At 34.7% G+C, this 22,152-nt stretch overlaps 3 protein-coding genes and 1 pseudogene across 5 annotated transcripts; 1 reads left to right on the forward strand and 3 right to left on the reverse strand.

Annotated features, from left to right (window-relative positions):
- Positions 1-7,242: 7,242 nt before the first annotated feature.
- LOC111213230 (PI-PLC X-box domain-containing protein DDB_G0293730-like) lies at positions 7,243-8,505 on the reverse strand. Its single transcript, XM_022714923.2, has one exon. It carries the CDS (start codon positions 8,414-8,416, stop codon positions 7,460-7,462), a length of 957 nt encoding a protein of 318 aa, XP_022570644.1. The 5' UTR covers positions 8,417-8,505; the 3' UTR covers positions 7,243-7,459.
- A 4,309-nt stretch (positions 8,506-12,814) lies between these two features.
- On the reverse strand, positions 12,815-16,929 carry LOC106421768 (annotated as a pseudogene).
- Positions 16,930-18,069: 1,140 nt separating this feature from the next.
- On the forward strand, positions 18,070-20,687 carry LOC106421700 (probable alkaline/neutral invertase B). Of its 3 annotated transcripts, none has more exons than XM_048750369.1 (5): positions 18,070-18,199; positions 18,503-18,928; positions 19,000-19,431; positions 19,520-20,078; positions 20,148-20,687. In XM_048750369.1, exons 2-5 carry the CDS (start codon positions 18,554-18,556, stop codon positions 20,441-20,443), a joined length of 1,662 nt encoding a protein of 553 aa, XP_048606326.1. In that variant the 5' UTR covers positions 18,070-18,199; positions 18,503-18,553; the 3' UTR covers positions 20,444-20,687. The 3 variants fall into 3 exon arrangements, with proteins under 3 accessions (XP_048606326.1, XP_048606327.1, XP_048606329.1); XM_048750370.1 differs by having other exon boundaries at positions 18,105-18,194; XM_048750372.1 differs by having other exon boundaries at positions 18,115-18,199; positions 18,506-18,928.
- LOC111213226 (type III polyketide synthase B-like) lies at positions 20,577-22,122 on the reverse strand. Its single transcript, XM_022714920.2, has 3 exons — positions 21,904-22,122; positions 21,245-21,811; positions 20,577-21,177 (listed from the first exon to the last, which is right to left on the reverse strand). The coding sequence occupies exons 1-3, from the start codon at positions 22,085-22,087 to the stop codon at positions 20,750-20,752; spliced, it is 1,179 nt and encodes a 392-aa protein (XP_022570641.1). The 5' UTR covers positions 22,088-22,122; the 3' UTR covers positions 20,577-20,749.
- Positions 22,123-22,152: the final 30 nt, after the last annotated feature.

Below are 22,152 nucleotides of genomic sequence, written 5' to 3' on the forward strand. Positions count from 1 at the left end.
TATATATATATATATATATATATATATATATATTTAAGGCCATTCAAAAAAATATTTAATTTAATAAATTTAAATAAAAATTAACATTAATATAAAAAATTATTGGCATATATATTAGTTCCCACTAGTTGTGCGGATTCGCACCTAGTGAAGAGATAACAAACAAAGAATAATGCATAATCTTTAAGGAGTTGATGTTTTAGATGTTTGAGAAGTACAAAAGACCCTGAAATTTTCAGGGGCTATAGACAATTTAGTAAGATCACTTGCGAAATCTTTAAGCGAAATTTCCCATATGTCAATATAATATATATATATATATATATATATATAATTTAACTCTCTAATATTTTTTTGTTCTTGTTCCTAGAAACTTAGTTAAATTTCCGATATGAGTAAATAAACTATATATATAATCTAACTCTCTAATAATTTTTTTATTCTTGTTCCCAGAAATTTAGGGAAATTTCCGATATGTGTATATAAACTATATTTATAATCCAACTCTCTAATATTTTTTTTGTTCTTGTTCCTAGAAACTTAGCTAAATTTCCGATATGTGTATATAAACTATATATATATATAATCCAAAACTATTTTGTTGTTGTTTATAATATATGAAGTTGTTGGCAAACCAAAATTAATTTGTTGTTGTTTATAATATATGAAGTTGTTGGCAAACCAAAATTTCCTATATATATATGTGTATATAAACTATATATATATATATATATATATATATATATAATCCAACTTTCTAATAATTGTTTTGTTTTTGCTCCTAGAAACTTAGCAAAATTTCCGATATATATATATATATATAAACTATATATATAATCTAACTCTCTAATTATTTTTTGTTCTTGTTCCTAGAAATTTAGCGAAACTTCCGACATGTGTATATAAACTATAGATGTAATCCAACTCTCTAATATTTTGTTTGTTCTTGTTATAATCCAACTCTCTAATATATTTTTTTTGTTCTTGTTATAATCCAACTCTCTAATATTTTTTTTTTGTTTTTGTTCCAAACTTAGAGAAATTTCCGATATATGTATATAAACTATATATATAATTCAAATTTCTAATATTTTTTTGTTCCTGTTCCTAAAAGCTTAGCAAAATTTCCGATATGTGTAAATAAACAATATATATAATCAACTCTCTATTTTTTTTCTTCTTAACGAAATTTCCAATATGTGTATATAAACTATATATAATCCAACTCTCTAATAATTTTGTGTTTTTGTTTCTAGAAACTTAACAAAACTTCCGATATGTGGATATAAACTATATAAATAATCCAACTCTCTAATATTTTTTTTGTTCTTGTTCCAAACTTAGCGAAATTTCCGATATGTATTATATAAACTATATATAAAATCCAACTCGCTAATATTTGTTTTGTTCTTGTTCCAAGAAACTTAGCTAAATTTCTGATATGTGTATATAAACTATATATATAATCCAACTCTCTATTTTTTTTTTGTTCCTAGAAACTTAGCAAAATTTCCGATATGTGTATATAAACTATATATAATCCAACTCTCTAATAACTTTTTTCTCTTGTTTCTAGAAACTTAGCGAAACTTCCGATATGTGTACATAAACTATATATATAATCCAATTCTCTAATATTTTTTTTGTTCTTGTTCCAAACTTAGCGAAATTTCCTAAATGTGTATATAAACTATATATAATTCAACTCTCTAATATTTTTTTGTTCTTGTTCCTAGAAACTTAGCAAAAATTTCCGATTTGTGTATATAAACTATATATATATATATATATATATAATCCAACTCTCTATTTTTTTTCCTTGTTCTTAGAAACTTAGCAAAATTTTCGATATGTGTATATAAACTATATATATATATATAATCCAACTCCTTATTTTTTTTCTTGTTCCTAGAAACTTAGCAAAATTTCCGATATGTGTATATAAACTATATATAATCCAACTCTCTAAACTTAGTGAAACTTCCGATATGTGTATATAAACTATATATATAATCCAACTCTCTAATATTTTTTTTGTTCTTGTTCCAAACTTAGCAAAATTTCTGATTGTATATAAACTATATATAATCCAACTCTCTAATATTTTTTTTGTTCTTGTTCCTAGAAACTTAGCAAAAATTCTGATATGTGGTATATAAACTATATATATAATCCAACTCCCTATTTTTTTTTTCTTGTTCTTAGAAACTTAGCAAAATTTCTGATATGTGTATATAAACTATATATAATCCAACTCTCTAATATTTTTTTGTTCTTGTTTCTAGAAACTTAGCGAAATTTCCAATATGTGTATATAAACTATATATATAACCCAACCCTCTATTATCTTTTGTTCTTGTTCCTAGAAACTTAGAAAAATTTCTGATATGTGTATATAAACTACATATATAATTCAACCCTCTAATGTTTTTTTGTTCTTGTTCCTAGAAACTTAGCGAAATTTCCGATATGTGTATATAATATATATATATATATATATAATCCTACTCTCTAATATTTTTTTGTTCTTGTTCCTAGAAACTTAACGAAATTTCCGATATGTGTATATAAACTATATACTTAATCCAACTCTCTATTTTTTTTCTTGTTCCTAGAAACTTAGCGAAATTTTCGATATGTGTATATAAACTATATATATATATATATATATATATATATATATATATATATATATAAATATGTATAATCCAACTCTCTATTTTTTTCCTGTTCCTAGAAACTTAGCGAAATTTCCGATATATATATATGTGTATATAAACTATATATAATCCAACTCTCTACTAATTTTTTGTTCTTGTTTCTAGAAACTTAGCCAAAACTTCTGATATGTGTATATAAACTATATATATATAATCCAACTTTCTAATATTTTTTTGTTCTTGTTCCAAACTTAGCGAATTTTTTTGATAAGTTTATATAAACTATATATAAAATCCAACTCTCTAATATTTTTTTGTTCTTGTTCCTATAAACTTAGATAAAATTCTGATACGTGTACATAAACTATATATATAATCCAACTCTCTATTTTTCTTTTCTTGGTCTTAGAAACTTAGCAAAATTTCTGATATATGTATATAAACTATATATAATCCAATTCTCTAATATTTTTTTGTTCTTGTTTCTAGAAACTTAGCGAAATTTCCAATATGTGTATATAAACTATATATATAATCCAACCCTCTAATATGTTTTTGTTCTTGTTCCTAGTAACTTAGCAAAATTTCCGATATGAGTATATAAACTATATATATAATTCAACTCTCTAATATTTGTTTGTTCTTGTTCCTAGAAACTTAGCGAAATTTCCGATATGTGTATATAAAAAATATATATATATATATATAATCCTGCTCTCTAATATTTTTTTTGTTCTTGTTACTAGAAACCCTTGTTCTAAAACTCGGCCGCATCACCGATTACACGGCCGAGAAAACGGTAATCAGAGATGGAGCGTGGCGAGTTCATGCGGATCGGTGATGTTACGCGGTGGTCTGATTTGTGTCCGCCTGGACCGTGGAAGTGGAGAACCCGGCGCGTAATCGGTGGTGATTTCAGACCTTTTCTATGGCTGGGTTGGATGATTAGCAAACGAAGAAGAAAACCACGTGCTCCAACATTTTTATTTTATTTCTTTCTTTATTTTTCACAATCCCAATCAACCATAAGCTCTAATTATACAATTAATTCTAATTATATTTTTTCATACACTTAATTATTATGTTTTGCATGTATTATTTTATATTAAAAATTATATTACATAAATTATAGTAAAATTATTTTAATTTTGATAATTTAAAGATAAATATAGTTAAAATATATTAAACTATTTGTAATGGATGTGAACTAAAAGAAGTACAATTATATTTTGTGATCTAATTGGTATGTATTTATAAATCTATGACTTTTAGTACCAATGTATTCTTCATAAACACGTATTATACAATTTTTTGTATTTTACGTATAAATTGTGTATTATATGTATAAAATGTATGACTTTAATAAATATTTATTATATAAATATTTGTATTATATGTTTAAAATATGATATTTTACATATAAAAGTACAAAAAATCCCATCCCGCGTACTCCCCGATTTTTTTCCGCTTTTCCAATAAATCGCTAGGCCCGTGTGTGCCGCACGCGTAGCGCCTAACGAGTTTCCGAATAAGGCTAGAAACTTAACGAAATTCCGATATGTGTATATAAACTATATATATAATCCAACTCTCTAATAAGTTTTTGTTCTTGTTCCTAGAAACTTTAGCAAAATTTCTGATATGTGAACATTCTATAATAAATCTTTGTTAGAATACTCATAGAAACTCTTGTACTTGTTCTTAGAAAATCATAGTAAAATTTCTGTTTTGTGTAGTGTATATAAACTATTTATATAATCCAGTATTTTCTATTATCATAACTAAACGAATTGATCAATACTTCAATATTCATTTAGAGGCTTTGAGATAACTAATTCAATAGATATGATTTCTTCGAATTATTTATATTTTCCCACTTGTAAATTTTGTTTTGGAACCCAAACATTGTCGAGGCCGGTTCTGACAAGTGAATGGTTCTGTAGAAAAAAAACAGAACTGGACGCAGCAGTCCATTTTCTTTACGGAGCAGCCCTTATAAGAGTGGGCTGGATGGAAACTGTCCTTCTTTCCATCCCATTTGTCTTTGCATATTGCATTGTCATCCGGTATTGTTAGGATTCAAACCTACTTTGTGCTATAGAACTTGGAATAAACTTGATACCAAAACTTATCTTTTATTCACTCGCAAAGGAATAACTAATGTTTCTCAAGAACAAAAATAAAGATCACAAGGTAATAACCAAAGCAAAAAAACACTCTTGTTATTTTGCTAGCAACTTGATCTCTCTATCTCTCATTGTTCTTATCTTTTGGATTGCCAATTGAGTGTCGCCTGCTTCTTTATTATAGTAGATGATTTACTATATCCTAAAAGGATTATGATATCTTAAGCCCATTTGCATTTTATAATTTCCTCTTCTTCATGTGTTTATCCACATTATTGTCACAATCCATATTATCCGAAGAACCGAACCGAACCGAACCCGATCCGAAAAAGTAGTACCGAATCCGAATCGAAATTGATTAAATATACGAACGGGTTCAAAATTTTGGTATCTAAAGAACCGAACCCGAACCCAAACCGAATCGAACCCGAACCCGACCCGAACCGAAGTATCTCGGATACACGAATGTAACCGAAATAGATTTATATACCTAAATATATTACTTTTTTAGATTTAATATATATTAAAAACATCCAAAATATATAAGATACTCTAAGTTGTCAAAAATACTTGAAAATATACATAAATAGTCAAAATTTAAATATCTAAAATAGCTAAAAGATATTCAAACCACCAAAATACTTGAAATATCTATTGATTTTCTATCCAAATATTCAAATCAAACCAATTTATATGTTAATTTTAGGTATTTTGACATATATTATACAAATTTATATGTAATATATTATTTTATTTTATAGGTTTTGAGAAATTTTAAGCATATAATGAATATTAAAATTTTAAAAATAATTTAAATGGGCTATCCGAACTCGAACCAAACCTCCAAAGATCCAAACCGAGCCCGAATCAAAATTTAGAAATACCCGAATTTGGATGAAATTTTTAAACCCGAAACCCAAATAGATCCGAACCAAACCCGAATGGGTACCCGAACGCCCACCCCTACAATTCACTAGAGGAAATTTTCCTTAATGAACCTTGCCTTGGCTTGGTCTGTGCTGGAACTCAAGCAAGAAAGGAATTGGGCATATTCCTAATTGATATGAAGAGAGAAACAAAAAAAAAAATACATTCTTTGAAGAGTTCATGTTTTGCATGGCAGATCCTCGAATTTTGGGGACTATAGACAATTTAGTCGGATATTGTTAGGAACTTTGCTCACTTGCGGCCCAGGTTATACTATTTTGAATCAAGGGAATACGAATACAAAGGCAATACATTCATCATCTAAGCACTGGATGAGCCACCATTCTTTATTGCTTCATCAGTATATTTTGCGAGAAAGGAAGCGATCAAGTGGCTAGAAGCGAGGTTGGTTTTGCCAACTGGTTCCCTCTGGAGACTCCAGCGACACGGCTGGACACGGATCGGATATCCGGATTTTTGAAGGTATTTGTAATTTGTTTCGTATGTTACAGATATCTAATTTTTCGATTCGATTTGCTTTGCTTCGGAAAAATACGGATATCCGGAAAAATAGATATCCGAAAAATAAATAGATATTTGCGGATATTTACGAATACTTATGAATATATCATCCGCTTTGATTAATATAAATAATCTTAAAAAATTAATACAAATTTATTTTTAATATTTTTTTTGCATGATATACAAAATAAAAACTAAAATAAATAGTGAAACTACATATTTTGTAAATTTTAAACTTAGTTAACAATTATAATAACACAAAACTTAAGAAAAAAGTTATAATTGTTTTATAAATATTTCTCTTCTTTTTTATGTAATACTTTTATATAAGTAATAATGTGAATAGAATTTGTCAAATCATATGTTATAATAATAATTATATAAACTTATACATTTAAAACATTAAGTATAATCAAGATGTATATATATATATTTATATATTTCTGCTTTTCAAAATTTTGATATTTGTGATTTGCTTCGATTTCAACGGATATTGGTTTTTATTATTTTCTTTGCTTAGAAAGTTTACGGATATCCGAAAATTTCGGATCGAATTGAGACGAATAACGAATCAAATCAAATTTAACGGATAAAATGTCTAGCCCTAGACACGAGAACGTATTAGACCGGCTTGTTCTCACGAGTTTACAGCTCCTTTGCGTTTCTGCCTTAACTCCAAAGCTTAGTGTTTGAGCTTGTTAAATCAAACAAAGAGGTGTAAAGATCGTTCAAGATTCAAATTCTATTGTAAAGATCTGTTGTTCCATACGAACTCTGAATATTTTTTTTGGTAAGAGACTTGGCTTTGTCCAAGTTCATCCTTCTGGTCAAAAACCTTATTCAATCTGGTAAGCCCGTCATCTTTTTCTGTTTCGTTTTCCACTGTTTTCAGATACAATTAACCCAATTGTCCTGCCGTTCTTTTTTTTATCCATTTGGACCATTTCTTTAAGTAACTCTTTTTCTTTGATATACTCGTATATATTAATATCGATGAAATAATACACTGGTAGGTGATGGTCGATCAACTAATATCGGACCTATTTATTCAATAAATAAATCAGCAATAGCGATCATGTTTCGTTCTTTTGCAAGAAAAGAAACTCTTATGATATGAGAAACTTTCAAAGGATACACACTTAACACTTTATAAAGTAGCGTAACTTAAAACACACGTAACCCAAACGAAAATAATCTTAGTTCCAGTGCTGATGTAGAGTTGTATTAAACTTTCCCTTCAATTCTTGCGTGAGTGAATCCAACACAAGCGTCAACAAAGTCTTCTTCAATGAGATCCGTCGACAGAATCTGCAACTTATCTCCACACCCCTTGGCAACACACTGAGATATGAACAGCCTCGCGTGCTTCCGGATCCGATCAGTCACCGGTTTAACCCAAACAACCGGGTTATCTGCTTGCGGTGTAACAGTATTCTCAACGCGGTAAAAATATTTTCTTGAAGATATAGGTTGCTGCTCACTCAGATGCTTCAAGTTGCTCTGAAACTTCTTCCATGGAAGATCGGTATCGATCCAATTATCTTTCAGATAGTCTGAGTTCCATAACAGTCCGCCGCCGCTCGGCTTCGGAGACTCTCTAGGTTTCCAGATGCAAATAACCCTTTTCGGCAAGATCTCGGATACCGCCTTGTTGAACAAGTTATCGTCTTGTTGTATCAAGAACTGACCTAACTTGTCAGCCAAGTAAGTCTCGAACTCTGGAGGGTCTTTGTGTCCGTACTCGGTCCTTATCTCAAGGATAATGATCTCCGAGTTAGTCTCCGACAAGAACCTGATGACGTCGTCGATGACGGCGTCCACGTTGTATGACGTCAAGATCCCGTGGCAGATATGGCGATCCTCTTGGACACGGATGTCCAGAACACGTGTTCCAAGAACGAGCTGGTCGTATATGGAGAGCGTTTGGCACTCAGCTAAGGGACGAGAGACCAGAGGGATACCGATGTCGTTGGTGGCTGAGTCGTGAGTCCCTGGCCATACGATCTTGCTGAGAGTTAGCTTCTCCACATCTAGACCGGCCATCCAGTTTTTCCGATCGGACGGACGGTAGTCATCGCCAGGGAAGTGTGACCCTTCGGATTGTTCGAGATCGTTTAGGGTTTTCTCCTCTTCGGACACAGCTTTGTGCTTGTCGATCTGGTCGGAGAAGAAAGAGAGCATTGTTTTGAGAGATGGACGATGAATAAGAAGAAGATAAGGTTTGTGATTGTGTTGAGTTTTACAAAACTTTGTGTTGAGGCCTTTCGGTTATATAAAATCTAGAGAGAGATCGTGGAGTGATGGTCCTTAATGTGTGAAACGTTACATCAAAGACAATTATTTGGTGTGGATTGGTTGGAGTTTGACTTCTTTAAGTTAATTGATTGGCTGTCTAATTAGAAGTTGCCACAAATTAATGTGATTAACATGAGTTTGTTAAAACCGAATATGCGATGTGTTTTTGTATATTATATCAAAATCTTTTTTGATCTATAGAATATTTGTTAGGTTGTTTACCTTTTGTCTTTTTCATTATTATCGCTTTAAAAGCTCAGCATAGATAACTTATAATCAAATCTATTTGAATACTTGAAGTTACTTTTTCTTTTCAAACTATATAACTTTCCGTCAAAGTTTGTTTACAAAAATTGTTACTATCAATCTATTTGTTTTTCTCTTACCTTTGAAAATTCTCATGACATATTAGAATCAACTCACGGTATATAAATTATCAGCTGAGTCATTATAGTTTTATATCATTGAGTTAATATACTCCATCTGTTCCATAATGCTATTAGTAATATAAATTTAATATAAATTAACCAATTATAAATAATGCAGTAAAATATTATTAGTTAGCCAATTTTTGGTAAAGTTAAAATGATTTTAAACGTAGCAAAACCTCTTATTATATGAAACATTAAATTTTCTCTAAAACATCTCTTTATATTATGGAAAGGAGTGGATAGTTTCACATTCGTTGGTTTGTTTTGTTTCATGCGATTTTCTAATTTTGCTATCTATAATTCTGTAGGATAATGATGATTGTATATATTAGTATGTACAAGTACAACATATATCATCCGGTAGATATCCTTTTACATTTGGGTTCATATAAGCAAAACAATCAATCAATTGATGACACATGCGGCCACGGGCCACGGCACACGATAATTTATCCAAACAACAAACGTGCAAAAATATTGCGCTTGTATCCCAACAAAACTAAGATAGAGACGCAAGTGAGCTAGAGTGTTTCCGACCCTACAAAGTTTTGGCACTTGCAAATTAATACCACATGGCAAACCATTATTATGAGAGGTATAACGCATCGTCAGACTCATAAGCATACAAAAAATTATATCGGAGTAAATTAACTCAAAAAGATAATAATATGCTCTCAAAAATCTCTGTCTGCTGATTGCTAGACAAATCTACACTATACTAAAAGGGCTTGAGCTAGCCTTTTTAGGGTGTCCACGTCGGATTGGAAATTCATCCAATCACAAGGTTTTATTATGCCACATCACACCCGCTTTTAGTCTATACAGATTTTTCGAAAGCATACTCATGTGGGCTGTTAATATTTGGACGTGGCCCATTATCAGCCGAACTCTCTTCTTATCACAATGTTCTTCGATATCATTTCATCTCTTCCCCTTCACTGGCATCGTTACTGATTTCTGCGATTCAACGTTTATCCCGATCCACTCTCACTCATTCAATTCCGTAACTGACCCATTCAACAAAGTGTTGACCCTCGCTTCAGATTTTTCTGCGCTCTATATAAATGTTGCTCGACACTTCCATGGCAGCCCTAATTATTACTCAAATATCCATCGGGTGAAGCTGCTCTGAATGACTCACGATCGGTCGCGAGGTCAAGATATCAGAGAACTGTTATGTGAGTCTACCACTTCCTTTTTTTCCCTCGCATATTGTTTCACAAGGTTTTTGATTAGTTTTACTCAACTCAGGACGATCACGATCAACTGATTTCATCATTCTTAGACGTATGAGAAAGTGATGCTAATGTCAAGGCAAGATTTCGGGAGTAGCCATCTTTGAGCTGTACCACAAGCGCTGCAGCAACGCACAACTTCTATTTTCATTACAAGCTTGAATCATATGGGTTTTATCCGGTTAGAAGGTAAGGAAGAAGAGAAAAACATCAACCGCGATGCATAGAATATAATAGCAATCATTATCTTAAGTTCAGTGAAGTGATACTTAGGAGCAATCTGTTTGTTTTTATTCAGGGCGTGTTGGAGAACGGAATGGAGATAGATGTGAAGAGGTTGCCAACAAACTCGGGCCAAGGAACGGTAGCGTTTAAGAATGAGGTCAAGCTGAGGAATCTCATGAGGATTTTAAGATGTTGCGTTGAACTGGAGGAAAATATGTTGATATAAAAGTATCTACCAAACAAGCGTGTACATTTTCATATTCGGTAGGTGCTTACTTTTTTGTATCATATTTCAAGTTTCTTTTACGAAAAAAACAGTGACTTTAATTTCTTTCCCTACTGTCAATTAGATGTAGAGCATAGACCCTTTGGATTAGCCAAATCGGATATACATAATCCAAGGGAAAGGAAGAGGGAAGGCTTCAACCGTAGAGGATATGAGTCGTGAGGATCAGAAAGAAGTCTGAGGCAGATCTCAGCGCTAATTCTTATCTAATATCCAAGGGGACAAAGCCTGCTTATGGTTCTTTTGATCAAACAGTGTGTATTTGGAACATTGAACCTCACACTGATCTAATATCTTTGTCTTACGCTTAATTATAAACGTTTGTTTCTTTGTGATTTTACAACTGCGAAAATTTATATATGTTTTTGCTATTAGTGTAGTTTCCATTGATTTTTTGAGGCATATTGCATAAATGAGGAAAACATTACTTTCTTATCAGATAGAATAAGCTAGAATCACTTTCAGCGTAACATCAATGAACTCTCATATCAAACAAACCCGTGATTATTGATTCTATTATTAAGAAAAGCAATCTGATACAAGATTGATATATTAATCATCATTATATTTAACAATAATATGAGTTTCTCAGCAACTGATGCATTTGTTTCAAGTGGTCTCTCTACAATAGGTTGCAAGTATATCAACATACGTATAACAAATACGGCGTGTTCGGTGTTCGTTACTTTGTTTTACTTATCTCTTTTAGTGTTTCTATACCTGATTTTGTTTGTTTTTTTTTACTGAGATGTTTTGACAATTTAAGAATGAAAATGAGATGTGTTTCTGATATATCTGACAGGGAAACCTGGTTACGATTATCAAAGCTTTATCAGGTTATGTTCATAGCAAAGGGCTTAAGCTTGGAATCTACTCTGATGCTGTGTATATACACAACTGCCACTCATTATTATGGTAATGCAAGTGAAAAGCAGAGTTATTAAGATTTTTGATCTAACCACTAACAATTTTAACAATACCTCTCATTTAGGTTCATAAGAGATCAGAGATCTCTGGTGATATAGATTGGTGCCAGTTTCATCTTTTGTGACGTATCTCCTTGATGTTTGAATGATCATATTGAAACATACAAGTCGAAGGAGGGATATCTCATTACAGAACAAGTTCCATACAAATACGGAAACAACTGTTCCTTGAGCAAAATAAAAGGAACGCGAAGAAGTCAATGTGAAAATCGAGAAAACAACATCTGAAGTGAAATGGTTAAAGGTAGAATCGTCTTTCTTGGGATTGGAACTTGAGAAAGGAAAATCAGTATTTGACTCAATCAAACAAAGAAAAGGAATGGAATCTATAGAGATAACTACTCTAGAAGATGAGAACGAGATAAAAGTCGTTCTTGCTGAGTCCAAGGAAAGGAAGCCAGCGAGGAAATGGTGGAGCTACTGAAGCAGTTGCAGCAAGCAACTCGAGAAGCTGATGAAGCGAGATCATCCTGGCCTTGCTTGTGAAAAGCTGCGAATGTTTTGAGAAGAGGCAAAGGAAGAAAAGGCTCGACCAGGTACAATGTAGAGCAGTTTATTTGCAGCTAAGAAGAAATTGAGGCTGCTAAAGCTTTTTAGAGGTTTGCATTAGCTGCCATCCATCAAGGTTTTCGAGAGCAAACATGCTTTCAAGTAAAACAATGTTGATTGTCCGTCAAGCCTAACATTGTCACTAACAGAGTAATATGAGCTTAGCAAGTGTACTCATGAGGCTGAAGAAAAAGCCAACACAAGGGTTGCAGAAATTCTGAGATCGAGGTAGCCAAAGAAACAGAGAAAATAAGCAAAGAGAGGTTGGAATAAATAAACAAAGATAGGGTTGGGAAAATGGAGACACTCGCAGAAGCAACTGAGAAGGCTAAGAAGGCTAAAGAAAGAAGTTAGGTGTAGAGCAAGAGGCAAACAAAATGGAGAAAGAACATGTAGTAAAGAGAAAGATTGGTGATAATGGAGAGAACATTGAGAATATTCAAAGGAAGGTATTAAGGCGAAAGAGACCAAAGTCTAATGAACCTCAAACAATCATTAAAAAACATTGTGTATATTACCAAAAAAATTAGTAGCTTAAAAATTCAAAGGATACCAAAATAGAAATAAAAGAATAACAATCATAAACAAGTTTCATTAACTTCTTATATTTTTTGCATAATGTACATTCTAATATTAAGAAAAAGCTAATTTTGAGTTCTATTTTAAACTTTGACAATTCTTTATATAAAATTATAATATGCACAGTATATATGAAATAAGAGTTTAAATTAAATTACATTTTTGAAAATAACCCGGGCTACGCCCGGGACCGTCTCTAGTAGACCTAAAGATTGGTATGCTCTCGTCTCCTTTCACTTGTGTAATCACAACGAGTCAAAATTTGATTAGACATAAGCAAAACGAAATAATGTTAAGCTGTCCTTTGTTTCTTGGTCAGGCCATCACTAGATCCTTTACCATCTTTCTTCTGGCCAACGCCGCCACTACGTCCTCTCTTAGATCCCTGGTTGATAGAAGAAAGCAAACAACATAAAAAGTTAGTACTAAATATACAAAAGCAAAGAAAAAAAAGAGAGAGAGATATGTTAGTTATATTTTACATTGGCGCTGAAGGTTTTGAGAGGGTCACCGCCTTTTCTTGATCGTTTCTTGTTTGCGTTGTTGCGACCACCACCGGATCTCCTACAGTTGCCCATTGCTGCTCTAGCTAGCTTCACCATCTTGCTTGCTTCTTGAGTCTTTGGGTCCACTAGATACTCAGGAATATCCTTCAAATGCGGCACAGGCGCAGTCTTACTGAGAAGCTTGTCATGTTTCAACAGATCTAAGTCTCTTGGATTAGCTTCAAAATGAGACTTTAACCTGAAACAGAACCAGAAAAAGATTAATTAAAACATCCACCAAATTAACACATCTTAACAAGATTTCTCTTCTTGCTTACTTTTCAGAGTTAATGATCTCATTTCTTAAATCCTGAGCTCGAGACTCTCGAACAGCAATCTTTGTAACACTCTTTGCAACATCCTACAAAACAAAACCAGCTTTAAATACTACTCACAACACATATTCAGAGTTTCCATTACTCACCTCAGCTCTATATCTTAAACACTCAACAGCATTCTCGGTCAACAAAGGGAAGGGTGTGATGACATCACTATCCTTGTCCTCTTCCCCTGCCAAGAAGGATTTTATTTCTTCAAACCCTTCCATCTCATCAGGAGAAACCTGTGGCAGACAAAGCAGATCATTAGACTTGCAAATATGAAGAAACCATGCCAATAGAACAACGATAAAAAAAACTCACAAGAGAAACAGAAGAACCGCTGCTATATGCTCTCCCTGCACGCCCTATGCGATGAATATATCCTGTCACACTTTGAGGCATATCGTAGTTTATAACCTGTACATAAAAAAAAAAAGAGTCTAAGATAAGGCTAAGAATCTAAGGCAAAGAGAAAAAATGAAATACACACCGTGTGAACTTTTTTGAAATCAATTCCTCTAACTACACCAAACTCAGCGTCCAGCTTGGGTTTGAACCGCTTTTTGTTTTTGGTTTTCTCCTTGTTATCTTCGTCTTTAGCCTCTTCCTTTGCTTTTGTCTGTTGGCTATTATCATCCGTTGCAATCAAATAATCAAAAAGACCTGCATTGAATTGCTGTACAAAACATACAGTGATTAAAATGAAAATGCAGCCACTTCGGAATAAACTAAAGTCAGGTGTGTGACTTGGTGATGTACCTCAAGGATGTGAAGCCGAGAGTTCTGAGGCAATTCTCCGTTTAAGATTGCAGTTTTGATACCAAACTGGCAGAAACAAAATAAAAAAGAATTACTTTACTAATATTACTACATGATGGTACCACAGATGAAGCTTACCTTTTCTAAGAATAGTTTCAACTTGAAACCCATGTCAATGGTATTGATGAATATAAGAATTTTCTTCTGAACCACCTCTAGCTTCAGGAGAGCAAGAATGTGAAGCAGTTTATCCTGAGCACTGCAAGATATCTAAGACAAGGTAACACACGAATCATCATCACTCATAAACCAAACATAACCAGCAAAAATATGATTTAGTCACTGAATCATACCCAAAACTGCTGAACATTACTTGGGACGGGCTCTTCCTTGTCAGCACCTTCTTGCAAGGTCAAAACGACCGGGTTGTGCAGAAACAATTTCTTCAGTTTCTCAACATCAGAACTGATATTTTGCAAACATAATTTCATCACCTCCCAGAAGAAAATGTGAGGGTTAACGAGAATTATTTATTAATTACCTTGTCGTAGCAGACATAAGAAGACACTGGCAACGTCTTGGAACTATTGAAGCGACCGACCTTAGATTGTCTTCATATCCATACGACAACAAAAGATCTGCCTGATGATATAGCAGAAACATATCAACATCTCCTCAATGACACAATCTCTAAAGAACAAATCGAATGCTTATCCTCATATTTAATTTCCAAGAACATATAATCAAACAAACCTAACAGCTTGACTATCTAGAGCTACCGTTACTAATCATACCTCATCAAGAACCAAATTTCAAGCGAGTCACTGATGGCTGCAGGATCTAAAACTCCGTCAGCAAAACATTTTGGAATACAAGCAGGTGTCGTCACAAGAATCTCAGGCAGTCCAGCCAATGCGTTACGCTATAATCGAAAAATTTCAAAGCAAACATTTAGAAAAAGGTTATTACATATAATAGGAAGGTTATATATATATATCAATGGTGAAAAGTGTAACACAAACCATATCAGATAGAGGCATGCTACTAGTCAACTGCACTGCTTTAATCTGAACACGACACAACTCTATAAGCGAAGAAACCTCTGCGTACACCTGTATTTTCCAAACCAAAGATTATTAAAATCTATGTAAGTATGAAACATATGAAACAATTGTCGGAAACACATACCTGCTGGCATAGTTCTCGAGAAGGAACTAGAATGAAAGCAGAAGGAGCAGGCTTCTTCTTCTTGCTTCCACAATCTGAGAACAGCTTCTGGAGCAATGGAAGAAGGTAAGCCAAGGTCTTACCTGAGCCCGTCTTAGCCTTAGCAACCACATCTTTCCCTTCCTAGAAAGAACACAGAGACGACAGTATCAGCTACAAGACTCTTAGCAAGCCTTAAGGTGGAGACTTTGGTTGTTTACCAGAATGAAAGGAATAGCTGTTTGCTGAATAGGAGTGGGTTTCTCTATTCCCTTTTTAGTTAAGGCACGAATGAGACGAGGATCAAGACGTAGCTCCTCGAAGCTCTTATCTTTCTCTTCTTCTTCTTCCTCTTCTTTCTCTATGACGTCTCTCTGTTCTTCAACTTCCTCTGCCTTCTCAGCTTCTTTCACTTCTGGGTTCACATCATCAACAGGTTTCTCCTTCGTGTTAGCCATTGAAACAGTTTAAACTACGAGGGAGGAGAAGGTGTTTCAAAAGCGGCGGAACAGAGGTGGTTAACAAAGAAGAAGAAGAAGAAACACTCTTGTTTTTGTTGTTTTGGGCCTTTTTATCATGTTGATTTGGGCTTTTTTATTCAGTGGGCTTTACCGAAAAAAGGAACTTCTCAGACAACATATATATATTATTCTCCCAAAAATCCAGAAAATAAATAAACCAAATCAAGCATTGGCAGCAAAAGACATTCTCCCAAGCATTGGCAGCAAAAGACATTCTCTCTAATCAAGCATTGCCGGGACAGAATAGCCTAGTGGTAACACTAGAGTGAACTGGATCCCAAAGCACCTGGGTTCGAGTCCTCTGGAATTTCGGAGACCGCCCGTGACAAAAAAAAAAAAAAAAACCAAATCAAGCATTGGCAGCAAAAGACATTCTCCAACTTTGTAAACTAACACTAATTTAGACCTTTCTTTTGTTTCATTACCAACAAGAATGATTAAATATTGTATGGTTCCAATTAAAATTTGATTAAGTTAAAAAGTAAAAATATTTTGAAACCAGCAAATAGTCAGCCTGTGCATGGCACCAGATCTGACGTCCAACCATCTTATTCACTGCTCAGACTGCTAAATATGTCCACCAAATGTTTTTTTTAACATATTTTGATTAAATAGTTATAATTTATTTTCTTTCGAAAAACAAAATTATTAAAAATTATGTGTCTATAAATAAAGTTCTAAAAATATCTCATAGAGAGTTTTTTTCTTAACATGTTTAATTGTGAACATATCATATGAGAACTTATACTGTAGGGGTGTTCAATCCGGATATCGGTTCGGTTTCGTTTAAGTTTTTTTCGGTTTTTCGATATTTCGGTTAGTAAAATATAACTATCATTCTAAATACATATTTACTTTGGTTCGGTTCGGTTTATATACTGTCGGTTTTTGGTTTATTCGGTTTTATACCAAAAAACATAATTCTTTATTTTGGGATCATATTATATGAATTTTAGAGTCTTGTTGTCAACACATTCATTTATTAAAAAATATTACAAGTTTAAATAAAAGAACAAAAATAAAAATGGTTCTATCATCTAATAAAATAATCAAATCTATAATTAAAATCAAAGCTCAAAATTTTGATAATAAAAATAAAAAACAAAAAATAAAACAGAAGTACGAAGCACAAAAAATAAGTTGTTATATTCTTTCGTATTTAGCGTTCATCAAAGTCATGTTTCTTCTACTAAACACGAAACTCTATTCGTTTATAGATAAAAAAAATTGTGAAGAATTTTCACTAATTGTTATCATCAAATTTATAATATTTATTTCAATTTAGTCAATGCTAAATTAAAGCAAAAAGATCAAAAGAAGACTAAAAAAATAAGAAACATGTTTGCGATGAATTGTTATTTAATTATAGTTCAAGTGTTTTACAAATCATGACTATTTTATTACTGTAAAAAATATGGTAATAGTTATTAGCAAAAAAATTAACTTTTGATTTTCATATGTTGTTATAAAATATATACATATTTACATGTTTCTATTTTTTGATCGGTTTTATTCGATTTTATTCGGTTTTTGATGATAACAATTAGTGGAAATTCTTCACGATAATATCCAAATCCTACGGTTTTTTAGAAATCATATTCATTCGGTTTGTATGGTATATACCAAATCCAAACCATATTATCTATTTCGATTTGGTTCGGTTTGGTACAGTTTGGTTTTGCTATATCTAACAACCCTAACTTATAGTGAAGATAAATTCAAAACTCAACAACCCCATATGATTTTTTTGTCAACTCAACAACCTCATATGATATGCATGGCTTCATGAAGACTTGAAACTTTTTCACCTTCCCGATAGCTAATATCACATCTTGCCCGTACACGTGGACCCAAACCCTCGTACGTCTACCCTTCCGCCGTTTAATTACTTGTTCCACTAAGTGATATATATATATACTTTCGCTTCTCTTCTGTTTCGTGATCAGAGAGACGCAGAGCAGAGCAGAGTGCGAAGCTCGTTCGTTTCTTCTTCTTCTTCGTTTCTTCGACGCTCGATTATAAGTAAGGTTCGTTATCTCTCTACGTCTTTCTCTGTGGTTAGGAGCTACATTTACGATTAGTAAAAAATGGATCTCCGTGCAGAATCGCTTACGTGCTTTAGCTCGATGATAGTTTCGTTTTCGATTTGTTATATGTATAATCGAGTCGAAATCACTTCTTCTTTGAAATTAGATGAGAATCCCGACGGCTCGATGTTATATCTGTTCGACGTTGCTGTTGTTCGTGAAGCTTCTTTGATTGATTACGTTTGATCATGCCATTGTTGTTGCGAGCAAAAAATGGATCTGATTCGATTTTTGAAAATGCAGCAGGGAGTGATCATTGGACTGTTGGCTAGGATTTGAATCAAATCCTGCGCAATGTCGACTTTTAATCTGAATAGTGATACATCGGATATCGATATCGATTTCTCCAAGTTGCTAGAGAAGCCAAGACCGTTGAATATGGAAAGACTGAGATCACTTGAAGAAAGGTCTCTTACTGAACTATCCACCTCACCACCACAGCTTAGAAACGGGGATAACGCTGCTTCTCGTGTCCAAGATCGCGCCGATTGTGTGGTTTCACCTAGCGTCGGATTCAATACCCCTCGTTCGCTGGCTGGATTCGAGTCTCATCCTATGGTGGGAGAGGCCTGGGATGCTTTGAGAAGGTCTATGGTGTACTTCCGTGGACAGCCTGTTGGGACTATTGCTGCAGTGGATAACTCCGAGGAGAAGCTCAATTACGATCAGGTGAAGAATCTTATTACTTCCTCAAAGTTTCTGACTTAAAAAAAAAAAAAACACATTTTTTATCCTCTTAGGTGTTTGTGAGAGACTTTGTACCAAGTGCTTTAGCATTCCTAATGAACGGAGAGCCGGATATTGTGAAAAACTTCCTTTTGAAGACTCTTCGTCTTCAGTCATGGGAGAAAAAGATTGATAGGTTCCAGCTTGGTGAAGGAGTCATGCCTGCTAGCTTCAAAGTTTTTCATGATCCTGTCAGAAACTATGAGACGTTGGTAGCTGATTTTGGCGAGAGCGCAATTGGAAGAGTGGCGCCGGTTGATTCTGGATTCTGGTGGATTATTCTGCTCAGGGCCTACACCAAGTCTACTGGAGACTCTTCTCTTGCTGACATGCCTGAATGCCAGAAGGGGATACGGTTGATACTAAGCCTGTGTCTCTCTGAGGGTTTTGATACTTTTCCCACTCTCTTATGCGCTGATGGTTGCTGTATGATTGATCGTAGGATGGTGAGAAAAGTCTATCTTAGTAGTTTTTTTTGTAGTGATTCTTTCTGGAAGAAGACTGTTTGAAGCTATCTGTTTTATGTATTTTTAGGGAGTTTATGGTTACCCGATAGAGATTCAAGCTCTTTTCTTCATGTCATTGAGGTGTGCCTTGCTCCTACTCAAACATGAAGGAGAAAGTAAAGAAATGGTGGAACAGATAGTGAAGCGGCTTCATGCATTGAGCTACCACATGAGGAGCTACTTTTGGCTAGACTTGAAACAGCTTAATGACATTTACCGATACAAGACAGAGGAATACTCTCACACTGCTGTCAACAAGTTCAACGTGATCCCTGACTCTCTTCCAGAATGGGTCTTCGACTTCATGCCGCCTCAAGGAGGGTTCTTCATCGGCAATGTTAGCCCCGCAAGAATGGATTTTCGTTGGTTTGCCCTGGGAAACTGTATAGCCATATTGTCTTCCTTGGCTACTCCTGAACAGTCAACTGCAATTATGGATCTCATAGAAGCTCGCTGGGAAGAGCTGGTTGGAGAAATGCCACTCAAAGTTTGCTACCCTGCAATAGAAAGCCATGAATGGAAGATAGTAACTGGCTGTGACCCCAAAAACACTCGATGGAGCTACCACAATGGAGGGTCCTGGCCAGGTAAAATTTACTAACTCTCCTTCGCATTGCTTGTGATTACAAAAGCTGACATGATCTTTGCTGGTAAAGTGTTGCTATGGGTACTGACGGCTGCTTGTATCAAAACGGGTCGACCTCAAATAGCAAGACGAGCGATTGAAGTAGCGGAAGCTAGGCTTCATAAAGACAACTGGCCTGAATACTATGATGGAACGGTAGGGAGATACGTGGGGAAACAAGCGCGTAAATGCCAGACCTGGTCAATTGCTGGATACTTAGTGGCCAAGATGATGCTGGAAGATCCGTCACATGTCGGTATGGTTTCTCTTGAGGAAGATAAACAAATGAAACCCGTTATGAGAAGATCCAACTCCTGGACTTGTTGAAAAGTTTGATCATCTTGGTCATGGTAACGTAGGAAAAAGATGAGCTAATGCTGATTAAACTACTCTTTCTTCGTTTTTCAAATTCCACATTTACCTGTTTTGCTTAGTATTTTTAAACTATGAGAGATTTAAGCATCATAAAAAAGATTTCATCTGGTTTAGCTTTCATTATCTTATTATTATATGATTTCTCTCTCTGGTGAAATGACTGTATAACAGAAGAGGATTCTTTCTTGAGCTTCAAGTTATCACCAAACCACAGTTCTTGAGCTTCAAGGTAATACCAAAGCCCCGTTACTTTTTTGCTCAGACATCAATGTTTCGAGCAACGATGCCTTCAAATGTAACACCAGGTCCAAAAGCCAGAATCAGACCCCACTCGTTTCCACCTTCATTCATGTTCCTCGCTTTCCTGCTCTCCTCCAACATATACTCCAACACATAAACGATCGAGTTGCTACTTGCGTTGCCGTAGTCCATGAGAGCTCTCCTGCTTGGACTCAGCTTCTCCGGTGAGAGGTTAAGCCGCTTTTCCATTCGGTTCAAGATGGCCGGTCCACCTGGATGAACCGCCCAGAACATTTGGTTATAGTCTTTATGAGCCAGTCCAGCTTTTCCTATTAGCTTCTTGCAGAAACTATCCACGTTGTCTTCTATTATCTGTGGAAGCTCTCTCGACAGCGTGAAGTTTATCCCTTGTTCCGTTAGCTTCCCATCTATCGTCTTCTCCGTGTCTGCACCATGAAAATGCAATCCATGTTTAGTCTAAGTTATAGGTTACAAAGTATCTTGTAGCTTTACCAGGCAGGAAGTTCTGAATTGCAGTGTGAAGCTCAAAGAGAGGCTTCTCGCGAACCGGATCTGGATCGGATCCGATGATCATAGCTCCGGCTCCATCACCAAACAAGGCAACACCAACAAGATCATACGGTCTATCAGCACTCGGAGGTTTGAACCCAATGATGGTCGTCTCAGACGTGGCAAGCAAGACTCTACTCCCCGGATTGTTCTCAGCTATGTCTTTGGCTACACGGAGACCCGCAACGCCACCAGAACAGCCAACGAAGTAGAGCAGGACACGGTGTGTCTCGGGGCTGAGACCAAGCCCTTTGGCTAAGTACAAATCGCCACCAGGGAGACGAGCTTCGCTTGAAGAGACATAGACAAGGTGAGTTATGTCGGAAATAGAACGGCCCCAGTTCTCGATGCAGGCTCTAGAAGCCTCCACTGCCATTTCGGTTACAGCGTCGTTGCATATGTCAAGACGTTGCTTCACGGTGGATCCTCCTTCAGTGGCGAGCTCTGGATACTTGTTTAGTATCTCCTCTGACATTACAACATACCTTGTCTTCACCGTCGTTGTCTTGCCTGTATAGTAATCGAAAGTGTCAAAACAACCTCAGGTTCTCAGAAAAGCTTATACAAAGTAAACTCAAAAAGGGTTAAAGTGAAGACATTACAGAGACGAGTAAGCTTCTGTTTGAGTTCAGGGTCATCACAGTTGGTGGTTTTGAAGTAGCCATCCACCAAATACTCTTGCATTACTAGCTGCTGAGGAAAGGCTTTTCCAATTGCAAGAATAGTCGCTTTCCCCGGATTTGGTTTCTTCTCTGAACCCAACTCTGTTGCATCGATGCTTCCCATTTCTATCTCTCTTTTTTCTTTCCTTTCTTGGTCTATTTAAAAGGGTCAAAGTGAAGGCATATATA

This window comes from Brassica napus, chromosome C3 (assembly GCF_020379485.1).
Source record: "Brassica napus cultivar Da-Ae chromosome C3, Da-Ae, whole genome shotgun sequence".
NCBI lineage: Eukaryota > Viridiplantae > Streptophyta > Magnoliopsida > Brassicales > Brassicaceae > Brassica > Brassica napus.

What these genes read in the sequence shown, in the direction of transcription:
- LOC111213230 (XM_022714923.2), bottom strand. Translation starts at nt 8,416, where the DNA reads ATGCTCTCTTTCTTCTCCGACCAGATCGACAAGCACAAAGCTGTGTCC.
- LOC111213226 (XM_022714920.2), bottom strand. Translation starts at nt 22,087, where the DNA reads ATGGGAAGCATCGATGCAACAGAGTTGGGTTCAGAGAAGAAACCAAAT. An exon ending in ACAGAAGCTTACTCGTCTCT is followed by an intron (nt 21,812 to 21,903) that starts GTAATGTCTTCA and finishes ATTACTATACAG; the next exon opens with GCAAGACAACGACGGTGAAG. An exon ending in AATTCAGAACTTCCTGCCTG is followed by an intron (nt 21,178 to 21,244) that starts GTAAAGCTACAA and finishes TTCATGGTGCAG; the next exon opens with ACACGGAGAAGACGATAGAT.
- LOC106421700 (XM_048750369.1), top strand. Translation starts at nt 18,554, where the DNA reads ATGTCGACTTTTAATCTGAATAGTGATACATCGGATATCGATATCGAT. An exon ending in AGAAGCTCAATTACGATCAG is followed by an intron (nt 18,929 to 18,999) that starts GTGAAGAATCTT and finishes TTATCCTCTTAG; the next exon opens with GTGTTTGTGAGAGACTTTGT. An exon ending in CAATGGAGGGTCCTGGCCAG is followed by an intron (nt 20,079 to 20,147) that starts GTAAAATTTACT and finishes TTGCTGGTAAAG; the next exon opens with TGTTGCTATGGGTACTGACG.